The 14,702-nt window shown below is 37.1% G+C and overlaps 1 protein-coding gene across 16 annotated transcripts in view; it reads right to left on the minus strand.

Annotated features, from left to right (window-relative positions):
* SWT1 (SWT1 RNA endoribonuclease homolog) overlaps positions 1-14,702 on the minus strand; it is a 124,325-nt gene that overhangs the window by 60,448 nt on the left and 49,175 nt on the right. For all 16 annotated transcript variants that reach the window (XR_010319370.1, XR_010319373.1, XR_010319371.1 and 13 more), the window contains 2 exons: positions 13,766-13,904; positions 9,025-9,173 (listed from right to left, as the gene is read on the minus strand). Coding sequence is in view for 10 of the 16 variants with exons in the window: in XM_064276509.1 (XP_064132579.1) it covers positions 9,025-9,173; positions 13,766-13,904 (288 nt within the window). In the remaining 6 variants the exon portion in view is untranslated. The remainder of the gene's footprint in view (positions 1-9,024; positions 9,174-13,765; positions 13,905-14,702) is intronic.

Raw genomic sequence — 14,702 nt, forward strand, 5'->3', positions numbered from 1 at the left:
AGCTCAGGACAGAAGCAGTTCCTGTCCAGGAATAAACCGTCTGTGGACCTTCAGCACCTTTCCCGTCTGCATGGACCTGTGTGGGCCTATTTCGAGAGAATAGACCCTTGTTGGCAAACTCCAACCATTTCAGCGGTGTGGTGAAGAGGTGGGTGTTTGACGTTTGACATTGCTTTGCCTATTAAATAAGATCCTCACCTACCCACAACAGGGACCTAAGGACTGGTGGCACCACTTGGGTCGCCCAGCCACACGCAACAGGGGTCCAGAGATAACTGGTACCTTCCAGTCCTTACAACAAAAACTTTGGGTGCCCATGGTCCCTCTGCAGAGCCCATCCACCAGCACACTCTAGGGAACAGAGATGCATTTTCCTCAGGGACACTTGGGGGTCGGTTCTCAGCCCCGTGCCTTGTTCAGAGCGTGACCCCCTGCTGCAATCAGATACGAGTATATACGCCAATCACCCCTGCCCCTCTAAGACTGTAGGGCAGAGCCTGTGCCACATACTTGATGATGAGCTACCTGGAAACCTGAGCTGAATTCATACAAGAAAACTGAATGGACCCCTAGACTGATATACCTGATAACAGCTCTAGCCAGCTGGGGACAGGACACCAGAGCTCCAAAGGCAAAAATAATCAAGCTAGCTCACTCAAGCAACCCATACGGGTACACCAAAAAAAAAAAAAAAAAAGCAAGCAGCTATGACACAGTAAGCAAGCATAAAATAATACAATAACTTACAGACGGCTCGAAGACAAAAGTCAATATAAAGTCACATGAAGAAACAGACCATTATCACCTCAACAGACTCTCAAAACAAAGAATCCAGGGATCTTCTAGATGAAAGTGCATTCCTAGAATTACCAGATGAATACAAAAGTTTAATATACAGAACCCTTCAAGACATCAGGAAGGAAATGAGGCAATATGCAGAACAAGCCACGGAACATACGGATGAAGCAAATGAAGAAATTAGAAAGATTATTCAGGAACATAAAGAAAAGTTTAATAAGCTGGAAAAATCCATAGGCAGACAGCAATCAGAAATTCAGAAGATTAACAATAAAATTACAGAATTAGAAAACTCAATAGAAAGTCAGAGGAGCAGAACTGAGCAAGTAGAAGCTAGAATTTCTGAACTCAAAGATAAATTACTTGGCACTAATATATTTGAAGAAAGATCAGATAAAAGAATTTAAAAAATGAAGAAACCTTAAGAATCACGTGGGGCTCTATCAAGAGAAATAACCTACGAGTGATTGGAGTGCCAGGACAGGGAGGGATAACAGAAAATACAGAGAAAATTGTTGAGCATTTATTGGCAGAAAACTTCCGATATTGTGAAAGATGAGAAGATATCTATCTAAGATGTTCATCGAACTCCACATAAGGTAGATCTTAAAAGAAAGTCACCAAGACACATTATAATCAAACTTGCCAAAACCAAAGATAAAGAGATAATTATAAGAGCAGCGAGGGATAAAAGAAAAGTCACCTACAAGGGACAGCCAATAAGAATAAGCTTGGACTACTCTGCAGAAACCATGCAGGCAAGAAGGCAATGCGATGACATATTTAAAAAATCGAAGGAAAAAAATTGCCTGGCAAGAATCATATATCCATTAAAACTGTCTCTGAAATATGAAGGTGAAATTAAGACATGTCCAGATAAACAAAAGTTGAGGGAATTCGTAAAAACCAAACCAAAACTACGAGAAATACTAAAGGGAGTTCCTTGGTTGGAAAATCAATAATATCAGGTATCGACCCAAGACTAGAACACTGGGCAGACCAACCAGAAGTCAACCCAGACAGAGAAATCCAAAAAAAAAACAAAGCAAGATTAAAAAAAAAAAAGCTCAACACAGGGTAAAAGTGATGTTATTATATACAAGAAGACAATATTAAAATAATAAAGAGGGACTGAGAAATGTGATCATACACCTTCCATATGGAGAGGAAGATATGGCGATACAAAGAAATAAAAGTTAGTTATAAATTTAGGAAACTAGGGGTAAATAGTAAGGTAACCACAAAGGAGACAAACTATCCTACTCACCAAAATAAAATACAAGGGAAAAATACAGACTCGGCAGAAACAAAATCAACAACAACAAATATGAGGAAAGGACAATATATAAAGAAAATCTACTCAGCACATAAAATCAAGTGGTAAAAAGAAGTTGTCAACACACAAAAAAAGACATCAAAATGATAGCACTAAATTCATACCTATCCATAATTACCCTGAATGTAAATGGACTAAATGCACCAATAAAGAGACAGAGAGTGGCACAATGGATTAAAAAACAAGATCCGTCTATATGCTGCCTACAAGAGACACACCTTAGACTTAGAGACACAAATAAACTATAACTCAAAGGATGAAAAAAACTATATCAAGCAAACAACAATCAAAAAAGAGCAGGAGTGGCAACATTAATTTCTGACAAAATAGACTTTAAAGTTAAATCCATCAGAAAGGATAAGGAAGGACACTGTATAATGATTAAAGGGACAATATACCAAGAAGATATAACCATATTAAATATTTATGCACCCAATGACAGGGCTTCAAGATATATAAAACAAACTCTATCAGCATTGAAAACTGAGATAGACAGCTCCACAATAATAGTAGGAGACTTCAACACACCACTTCTGTTGAAGGACAGGACATCCAGAAAGAAGCTCAATAAAGACACGGAAGATCTAAATGCCACAATCAACCAACTTGACCTCGTAGACATATACAGAACACTCCATCCAACAGCAACCAATTACACTTTCTTTCCTAGTGCGCATGGAACTTTCTCTAGAATAGACCACATGTTAGGTCATAAAGCAAGCCTTAGCAGAATCCAAAACACTGAAATACTACAAAGCATCTTCTCTGACCATAAGGCCATAAAAGTGGAAATCAGTAACAGGAAAAGCAGGGAAAAGAAATCAAACAATTGGAAATTGAACAATACCCTGCTCAAAAAAGACTGGATTATAGAAGACATTAAGGATGGAATAAAGAAATTCATAGAATCCAGTGAGAACGAAAACACTTCCTATCACAACCTTTGGGACACAGCAAAAGCGGTGCTCAGAGGCCAATTTATATCAATAAATGCACACATCCAAAAAGAAGAAAGGGCCAAAATCAAAGAACTATCCCTACAACTTGAAAAAATAGAAAGAGAGAAACAAAAGAAACCCACAGGCACCAGAAGAAAACAAGTAATAAAAACTAGAGCTGAACTAAATGAAATAGAAAAGAGAAAAACAATTGAAAGAATTAACAAGACCAAAAGCTGGCTTTTTTAAAAACTCAACAAAATTGATAAACCATTGGCCAAACTGACAAAAGAAAAACAGGAGAGGAAGCAAATAACCCGAATAAGAAATGAGATGGACGATATTACAACAGACCCAACTGAAATTAAAAGAATCATATCAGATTACTATGAAAAACTATACTCAAATTTGAAAACCTAGAAGAAATGCATGAATTCCTAGAAACACACTACCTACCTAAACTAACACAAACAGAGGTAGAACAACTAAATAGACCCATAACAAAAGAAGAGATTGAAATGGTAATCAAAAAACTCCCAACAAAAAAAAGCCCTGGTCCAGATGGCTTCACTGCAGAGTTCTACCAAACGTTCAGAGCGGAGTTAACACCACTACTACTAAAGGTATTTCAGGGCGTAGAAAAGGATTGAATACTACCAAACTCATGCTAGGAAGCCACCATATCCCTGATACCAAAACCAGGTAAAGACACCACAAAAAAAGAAAATTATAGACCTATGTCTCTCATGAATGTAGATGCAAAAATCCTCAACAAAATTCTAGCCAATAGAATTCAACAACATATCAAAAAAATAATTCACCATGACCAAGTGGGATTCATACCAGGTATGCAGGACTATTTCAACATTAGAAAAACAATTAATGTAATCCACCACATAAATAAAACAAAAGACAAGAATCACATGATTTTATCAATTTATGCAGAAAAGACATTTAACAAAGTTCAAAACTCATTCGTGATAAAAAACTCTCAGCAAAATAGGAATAGAAGGAAAATTTCTCAACATAATAAAGGGCATTTATACAAAGCCAACAGCCAACATCACCCTAAATGGAGAGAGCCTGTAAACATTCCCATTGAGATCGGGAACCAGACAAGGATGCCCTTTATCACTACTCTTATTCAACATTGTGCTGGAAGTCCTGGCCAGAGCAATTAGGCTAGATAAAGAAATAAAGGGCATCCAGATTGGCAAGGAAGAAGTAAAAGTATCTCTGTTTGCAGATGACATGATCTTATACACAGAAAACCCTAAGGAATCTTCCAGAAAACTACTGAAACTAATAGAAGAGTTCAGCAGAGTATCGGGATACAAGATAAACATACAAAAATCAGTTGGATTCCTCTACACCAACAAAAAGAACATAGAAAAGGAAATCACCAAATCAATGCCATTTACAGTAGCCCCCAAGAAGATAAAATACTTAGGAATAAATCTTACCAGAGATGTAAAAGACTTATACAAAGAAAACTACAGTACACTTCTGCAAGAAACCAAAAGAGACTTACATAAGTGGAAGAACATGGCTTGCTCATGGATAGGAAGACTTAACATCATAAAAATGTCTATTCTACCAAAAGCGATCTATACATTTAATGCAGTTCCAATCCAAATCCCAACGACACGCTTTAATGAGATGGAGAAACAAATCACCAACTTCATATGAAAGGGAAAGAGGCCCCAGATAAATAAGGCATTACTGAAAAAGAAGAACAAACTGGGAGGCCTTACTTCACCTGATTTTAGAACTTATTATACCGCCACAGTAGTCAAAACACCCTGGTACTGGTACAACAACAGATACATGGACCAATGGAACAGAATTGAGCATCCAGACATAAATCCATCCACATATGAGCAGTTGATATTTGACAAAGGCCCCAAAACAGTGAAATGGGGAAAAGACAGTCTTTTTAACAAAAGGTGCTGGCATAACTGGATATCCATCTGCAAAAAAATGAAACAAGACCCATACCTCACTCCATGCACAAAAACTAACTCAAAATGGATCAAAGACCTAAATATAAAATCTAAAACGATAAAAATCATGGAAGAAAAAATAAGGACAATGTTAGGATCCCTAATACATGGCATAAACAGCACACAAAACATTAAAAAGAACATAGAAGGAAAACTAGATAACTGCGAGCTCCTAAAAATCAAACGCTTAGGCTCATCCAAAGACTTCACCAAAAGAGTAAAAAGACTACCTACACACTGGGGAAAAGTTTTTAGCTATGACATTTCTGATCAGTGCCTGATCTCTAAAATCTACACGATACTGCAAAAACTCAACTGCAAAAACACAAATAACCCAATTTAAAAATGGGCAAAAGATATGAATAGACACTTCACTAAAGAAGACATTCAGGTAGCTAACAGATATATGAGGAAATGTTCACGATCATCAGCCGTTAGAGAAATGCAGATCAAAACTACCATGAGATTTCATCTCACTCCAACAAGGCTGGCATTAATCCAAAAAACACAAAATAATAAATGTTGGAGACGCTGTGGTGAGATTGGAACACTTCTACACTGCGGGTGGGAATGTCGAATGGTACAACCACTTTGGAAACTGATTTGGCACTTCCTTAAAAAGTCAGAAATAGAACTACCATACGATCCAGCAATCCCACTCCTTGGAATATATCCTAGAGAAATAAGAGCCTTTACACAAACAGATATATGCACACCCATGTTTACTGCAGCACTGTTTACAATAGCAAAAACATGGAAGCAACCAAGGTGCCCATCAACGGATGAACGGATAAATAAATTATGGTATATTCACACAATGGAATACTACACATCGATAAAGAACAGTGAGGAATCTGTGAAACATTTCATAACATGGAGGAACCTAGAAGGCGTTATGCTGAGTGAAATAAGTCTGTTGCAAACGGGAAAATATTGTATAAGAACACTATTATAAGAACTTGTGAAATAGTTTAAACTGAGAAGAAAACATTCTTTTGTGGTTATGAGAGGGGGGAGGGAGGGAGGGAGGGTGGGAAAGGGGCATTCACTAATTAGTAGATAAGAACTACTTTAGGTGAAGGGAAAGACGGCACACAATACAGAGGAGGTCAGCACAATTGGACTAAACCAAAAGTGAACAAGTTTCCTGAATAAACTGAATGCTTCGAAGGTCAACGTAGCAGGAGCAGGGGTCTGGGGACCATGGTTTCAGGGAACATCTAAGTCAATTGTCATAATAAAATCTATTAACAAAACATTCTGCATCCCACTTTGAAGAGTGGTGTCTGGGGTCTTAAACGCTAGCAAGCAGCCATCTAAGATGCATCAATTGGTCTCATCCCACCTGGATCAAAGGAGAATGAAGAACACCAAGGACACAAGATGATTACGAGCCCAAGAGATAGAAAGGGCCACGTGAACCAGCAACTACATCATTCTGAGACCAGAAGAACTAGATGGTGACCGGCTACAACCGATGACTGCCCTGACAGGGAACACAACAGAGAAACCCTGAAGGAGTAGGAGAGCAGTGGGATGCAGACCCCAAATTCTCGTAAAAAGACCAGACTTAATGGCCTGACTGAGACTGGAAGGATGCTGGTGGTCATGGCCCGCAGACCTTCTGTTGCCCCAGGACAGGAACCATTCCCATTCTTCAGGCATGGATTGGACTGGACAATGGGTTGGAGAGGGATGCTGGTGAGGAGTAAGCTTCTTGGATCAGGTAGACACTTGAGACTATGTTGGCATCTCCTGCCTGGAGGGAGATGAGAGGGTGGAGGGGGTTAGAAGCTGGCGAAAAGGACACGAAAAGAGAGACTGGAGGGAGAGAGCAGGCTGTCTAATTAGGGGGAAAGTAATTGGGAGTGTATAGCAAGGTGTATGTATATGTGTTTTGTGTGAGAGACTGACTTCATTTGTAAACTTTCACTTAAAGCACAATAAAAATTGTTTTAAAAAAAAATTGAGGAAAAAAATCTAGCCAATTCAGTTCCTCAGAGAAAAAAAGAGAATATGATAGCTGTATTAGAAAAAAATTTTCATTAATTTCTCACGTAATAGTTGTGATATTGAGTTTCTTGAACTGTTTCTGGCATATAAAATTATCAGAATTTTTCTGACATAAAATTACAAGGCTGTAGAAACAGAGTATAACTGGGGACAAATTTCACATAGGTAAATTAAAACCGGGTAAAAAAAAAGGATAGGTTGGCTGCATAAGAGTCATAGGAAGAGACGTGTTTAAAAATTGGTAGGCCATCTGAAAAAGTTTGAGGTCTGTAGATTAATTAAATCATTGTATTATATCAATGCTAATTTCCTGATTAATTGTACTGTGGTTATATAAAATATCTTTTTTTTTTATTAACTTTTATTGAGCTTCAAGTGAACGTTTACAAATCAAGCCAGACTGTCACATATAAGTTTATGTACACCTTACTCCGTACTCCCACTTGCTCTCCCCCTAATGAGTCAGCCCTTCCAGTCTCTCCTTTCGTGACAATTTTGCCAGCTTCCAACTCTCTCTATTCTCCCATCTCCCCTCCAGACAGGAGATGCCAACACAGTCTCAAGTGACCACTTGATATAATTAGCTCACTCTTCATCAGCATCTCTCACCTACCCACTGTCCAGTCCCCTTCATGTCTGATGAGTTGTCTTCGGGGATGGTTCCTGTCCTGTGCCAACAGAAGGTTTGGGGACCATGACCGCCGGGATTCCTCTAGTCTCTGTCAGACCATTAAGTATGGTCTTTTTATGAGAATTTGGGGTCTGCATCCCACTAATCTCCTGCTCCCTCAGGGGTTCTCTGTTGTGCTCCCTGTCAGAGCCGGGCACCAACTAGTTCTTCTGGTCTCAGGATGATGTAAGTCTCTGGTTCATGTGGCCCTTTCTGTCTCTTGGGCTCTTAGTTGTCGTGTGACCTTGGTGTTCTTCATTCTCCTTTGCTCCAGGTGGGTTGAGACCAATTGACGCATCTTAGATGGCCGCTTGTTAGCATTTAAGACCCCAGACGCCACATTTCAAAGTGGGATGCAGAATGTTTTCATAATAGAATTATTTTGCCAATTGACTTAGAAGTCCCCTTAAACCATGGTAATATCTTTGTTTTTAAGGAACTGCATACTTAAGTATTTAGGCGTAAAACCAAAAAACCAAACCCATTGCTGTCAGGTTGATTCTGACTCATAGAAACCCTATAGGACAAAGTATAAACTACCCCCATGGGATTTCCAAGGAGCAGCTGGTGGATTCAAACTACTGACCTTCTGGTGAGCAGCCAAGCTCTTTTACCACTGGGCCACCAGGGCTCCTATTTAGGGGTAAAGCAGCATAATATCTGCAATGAACTCTCAAAACGTTCAGGAAAAAATGTTTAGACATAGAAAACAACTGAGCAAATGTGATAAAATGTTAACATTTGGGAAATCTAGGTAAAGGATATATATGGGAATTCTGTGTACTAATCTTGTAACTTTTATGTGAGTTTGAAATCATTTCAAAATAAAAAGTAAAACAACATAAACAGCATTACTGGGTACCACTGCCAGACATTTGATTCATTCAAGTTTGAGAGGGGCTTGGCAGCTGCACGTTTGAAAAAAATGTCCTGTTTCTGATACATGTTGACATCCCTTAGTCTGGAGGCCTGGAGAATGAGTGGTCAAAGAGTAATGCATAACTTTCTTCTACCCACAGATAAAATAACATGAAATCCCAACAACTGCTGTGACACTGCTACCCTACTAAGATAAAGTTTTCTAGCTCATAACTGCTGCTTACTCTCCTTGATATTTACTTCTGCCTTTAGTATGACAGAAGTAAGTTAAAATTAAAATAGCCTTTACCCACTGCTGCCTTCTAAATACACTTTTAGAGCTTAGGTGATTCCTGTTGTTACTTGCTGCTGAGTCGATTTTGACTGGGCATTCCAAAGGGTTCTTACCTCTGTGAATGTTTGCAGTAGTTTGTTTACTTGAGCAAAGGCTTGTGGAAGAATACCATCATAATTTGACCTTGTACTGAAAGCATGTAACAAACTTTTAGAATCCTGAAGCAGGAATTTTGTTGTTGTAAAATCCACTGCACTGCTAGCTGGTTACAGAAAATTTAGAAAGAAAAAAATATGTAAAAATGAGTACACAACACACAAATGTCTTTGGAAATGTTAATTTAAAAATTTCAGAAGAGCATACATTTATACTTACACACCACTCCATATTTATCCCACCTGTGTAAAAAAGCAACAATTAAGCAGAAAAAAATTAAGCAGACTTAGTTATACAAGACCCTACTACTCAAGGGCAACTAACAACTAACAATAAAGTTATAAGCAATGTCCTTGGAGTTGATTTTGGTAATTCTGTGTTCAGAATCCAGGAGCTCCCTCTACATGGTCAACCTTGAAGTAAAAGTGTCAAAAAAAGGCAGATTATCACCAAACAAACAAATCACACCACAGATTTTTAAATCTGAGTTTGCTTCATATAAAGATTACCATAGAGGCAACAGAAGAGTCGCATTTTAATGGTAAACATGTAAGTTACACACAGTACCTCTCATAATGAATACTCAGTTATCATGTAGTGACTTACCCTCAAATTGTGTTACATGAAACTTAATACTAGAGATAATAAAAATAATGTGTTATCTCTGTGTGCACAACACAACTTTAACAAAAAAGGAATAACAGTGAGAAGGAAGAGGGAAGCTAGCAAAACTTTTTTTTTTTTTGTTAAAAAAACTGAGGTCATCTACAAGTTATAATTTAAAAATATAACAATTTTCTCCCAGGGAAATAAAGTTACTTAAATTCTCAACTATTTAGCAAAGGGGTAGCAATTATTTCACAGATTTAAAAGTGAAGAACAATAAAGTAACTTTTTAATGTCACAAAAACTTGACAGAAAAAAAATCTCCACAATTAAGGTAGAATGCTAAGTAACAGTTTTTAAAGGCTATATAACCATGCTACGATGTGTTTCGTTTGTTTTTGTTTTAATATGCACCGTTTCAGAGACTGTTACATTTTGAAACGCCATCATGATTTTTCACTGGTACTATGAGGTTAAAAAAGGAGTCCTGGTGGCACAGTGGTTAACTGCTCGGCTGCTAACCAAAAGGTCCGCGGTTCGAAGCCACCAACTGCTTCATAGGAGAAAGATGTAGCAGTCTGCTTCTGTAAAGATAACAGCCTTGGAAACCCTATGGACAGTTCTACTCTCTCCTACAGGGTCGCTACGAATTGGAATTGACTTGACGGTAGTGGGTTTGGTTTTGGTTTATAAATTTTTTTAAAAGTTCATCTGTATCATTTATATAACAAGTACTTGCTTGCGAAATATTAGAAATTCACATGAAAATATTAATTCCACAATGGTCCAAAATTCTAATCTAATGTGACCGTTAAAGCCGAGCCCCTGGCTTCTCCTTTATCAATAAAGATGAAAATTACCCTTGAATTATTTGCCTTAAAAAAATACTCTACTAAGATTATCAAAGAAATGGGTAGTAAATATGATTAAATTCAGTCTACAGACATGATAAGAATTCTACATGACTGAAATAGTTTAATGCTTATATAAGGCCAATTATTTAGACAAAGGTTACTATAGAAAACAAAGTCAGAAAAAGCTATTAGTCATTTTCCACATCATTTCCTACTAATTGGCCTAAGGATACATGTTTGGTACACTGAAATTAAACACATATGTGTAATTTAACATCTGAGAATACTATTAAAAGTTAGTAAACAAAACTGAAAAGCATGATTTTCCTAATTTAAAGATATTTTAGCAGAAGGTACTTCGGTAATTCCATTACATATTCTTCACAAGTCACTAAACATTAGGCATCAATAAGCTATACACACAATGATTCTAAAAATAGCTTCTCAGCAGAAGGAACAGTCACCACCTCTTCACTTCTCCCTCTGTTGCCAGTTGCAGCTGCCACCCACCACCTCTAAGTTGCATGTTTAAGAGCCGAACACTCCCCACCCCAGGAAAACAGACAAAGAGGCAACCAGATGCCTCATTTTTTTAAATAAACCGTGTTCATGATCATACATGGTTTACAGACTTCTCTTTTAAAGGAACCAACTAAATTATGCCCCTAGTAAAAGATACACTAAAAAATGTTTCGGCATATTTTGTAAAAGTACTTCAAAGACATTGTCTAATATTTTGTTCCATGCCCCTCATATAATAGTAATACTCCCAATAAATAACCTCTACGGTGCACACCAATGCCGGGAAATGTGTCTTTCTTTAAAAATTGGTAAGCTTTAAAAAACAGACATTCATCCAACATGTGTAACACACTTTCTAGGTGCTGAAGGGGATTTATAAATACAAAAAACATTTTTAGAGTTTACACTTCAGGGGAAGAATATGAAAGAAGTGATTTACTACCATGGAATATGCCTTTTTTTTTTTCCTTGTTAGCTTCCAGGAAGCTTAGTGTTAAAATCTATGTTCATATGTTGTAATAACTGTGTGGGTGTACATATGTTTTATAGTAACACCATCTTTCTTATTTTTTATGAACTGGCTCTTATGCTCCTGAACCTAATTTAATGGCCCTCTTGTACTTAGGTTGTTACAAGTCACCACAGATATTTTTTAGAAGTAGATTAAAACCCACCCCTATTGCTATTGAGCTGATTCTGACTCATAATGACCCCATAGGGTTTCCAAGGCTATAAATCTCTACTGAAGGAGACTGCCACATCTTTCCCCCACGGAGCTGCTGGTGGTTTCAAATCACCGATCTTCTGGTTAGCAGTCAATCACTTTAACCACTGCGCCACCAGGGTTCCTTAGAAGCAGATTGGATACAACTAATAAGTAAAATAATAAACAAAATAGATCACTTCATATTAGCAGTTTGAAAAAAGTCAAGAACCAACTGAACATCCTAATAACGACCATATCTTGCTTTTGAAAAGGAGCCTTGGTTGTGCAGTGATTAAGCACTCAGCTGCTAACCGAAAGGTCAATGGTTCGACCCAACCAGCTACTTCATGGGATAAAGATGTGGCATTCTGCTTCCATAAAGATTACAGCCTTGGAAACCTTCTGGAGCAATTCTACCCTATCCTATACGGTCACTATGAGTCTGAATTGACTCAATGGCAATGAGTTTTTATTTTCAAAAGATACAGCAAAACAAATATACCTGTTTGATCTTGGACAAGTCACCTACTCTCTCAGGGATAATTTCCTTAATCATAAAACACAGGCTTTAATAGCATTAGATCAGTGTTTTTTTTCTTCTAAGTAGAGAATCCTTTTTTCCAATCCTACACAGAATCTCAACATATAAACAGAAAAAAGAGAGATGCTCTGGCTAAAGTTGGGGTTGAAGGCTAAAGGTCCACCATTACCAGGTTCCCCATCAACTGCTCTACCCCCAGTCAGTGGGAGTCCAGAAGCACTTTAAGAAGCCCATGAGGTCTGTATAACACGGTTTAAAAACCACCAGCTTTGTGGTTCTTTTCCAGTTCTAAAATTCACCACACACTAAAGCCAAAGGTTTCCTATTCCTTACCATTCGGTTTATGCAAACATCTTGACATACTATTTTAAAAATTATTACATGAAATGTGCTTAAAGTACAAGTGCTAAAAACAGTGAGAAAAATTCTAAATAATTCTATCTGTATACCTGAAAAGACTATAAAATGCAGTTTAAAAGGTAAACATTACAAACAAAACAAACATTAAAACAATATATTTATAATATTCAGAAACATCAATGATGATATCACTTATAGTCACAGGTCTATGAACTTCATCCATCCAACCAGCTGCCACAAATTCCCTTTAGATATTAAAAGTATAAATGATTAAGAATTGACAAATTTCTTTTTAATTCATCTTCATATTCCATGGAAACCCTGGTAGCATAGTGGTTAAGTGCTATAGCTGGTAACCAAAAAGGTCGGCAGTTCGAATCCACCAGGCGCTCCTTGGAAACTCTGTGGGGCAGTTCTACTCTATCCATAGGGACACTATGAGTCAGAATCAACTCAACGACACTGGGTTTGGTTTTTCAGTTCTCACATTCCATGGAATACAGGTATCCACTCACTTTTCGAAAGCTTGCTTTACACCACTTTGCTTTTACAAAAAACCTACATTAGTACCTGTTTTCATTAACCAAAATAAATCCAAAGAGGATTTTAAGCTTTTTTTTTTTTTTATGAAGAAAGGCAAAAAGTGGAAATAACGTTTAGTGCTTGTTTTACAGCGAGCCATTAAATTGCCAGCACACACCCCAAGCAGTCAGTGGCATCGCCAAGCTCCTTCCAAGACAACTACATTCAGCATCTTAGCATCAAGCCACCATAACTTTGAACTGTGTCTATGAGCATCTGTGCTTTACCTTGACTTGTGTTATCTATTAGCAAGATGTGTCCTAAGATATCAGAAAAGCCTAAGAGAGGTCGCAAGGGTTTTATGCGTTACTTAGTATGATTTGGTAGGTTATTTTTTGGGTCTGAGGATGCTCAAAAATTTTTCCCATACAAACTAATGGTAATTGCTTCCTTTTATTCCATTTCAGTCTAAGAAAGGCTTCATAGGGATGACCTACTTTCAGATAGCGGGGGAAACCTGTATATCTGTTAGTTTGACTTAGTAATTTAATGTAATGCTGCTAAATGCAAAAATAAAAGATTCATACCTTTACAAAGATTTTCATATAGGCTCTCGATGGTTAAAACCAAGTTTTTTTCCATAACTAATCCAAATACAGCCAACCAATGTTTTTTAAAACACTGTAATAAATGTATTAAAGTCCATGGTGGTTTCAAGTACAGCATCTAAAAAGTTTTTGGGGAAAAAAAAATAGCATCTATGGATTTATTCCTTGTAGCTATCATTAAAAAGCACCTACTTAGGAATCCCTACATATATTTCTGAACAAAATAGTTAGTGGAATTTTCTAAAATTAAAAGACATTTTACTAAAATTCAATCATAAACTTAAAAATGCTAATTCCATTGCAAATTGCCTGTGCGAAATTCATTATTAATATTAATCCCTATTATTTCAGAAAGTATATGTGCAAAAAGAAAGCATAGTTTTAATAAAGGAAGCATTGTTTTAACCGGCAAAGGTCCCTCAATCTACTTTTCATCATGCTCATTTCTATTAGGAAATCAATCTAACTAGCTCATATGACTGGGGGGAATATATCCATATAGAAAAAAGTTGTCAAATATAATTATCACTTGCCACACTATATAAAGACGTTTAAAAGAAGACTGATCATTTATTTTTAGAAGATGTCACCACTTCCTTTTTTGAATCATTTATATGCAATGACTTTCCTTGACTCTACTATGAAATATCTGATCTGCATCGGCCCTCCTTGTATCTTCTGACCATTCTTCATCATCTTTGTCCAACACTGGATAATATAATAAAGTAACAAACATATAACCATAACATTTCCACTGAATATCTGGAATAAATATAAGCTACAATTAATGTGGAATAATGTTTCTCTTAGCTATGGATATGAACAGCGAACAAAATCTAAACTAAAAAGGCCTCTATTTCCAAATATAGTGCTTTACTGATTACAGAAAAGATGTGAATCTACAGAAAATTCAAAA

This window comes from Loxodonta africana, chromosome 25 (genome assembly GCF_030014295.1).
Source record: "Loxodonta africana isolate mLoxAfr1 chromosome 25, mLoxAfr1.hap2, whole genome shotgun sequence".
Classification (NCBI taxonomy): Eukaryota; Metazoa; Chordata; class Mammalia; order Proboscidea; family Elephantidae; genus Loxodonta; species Loxodonta africana.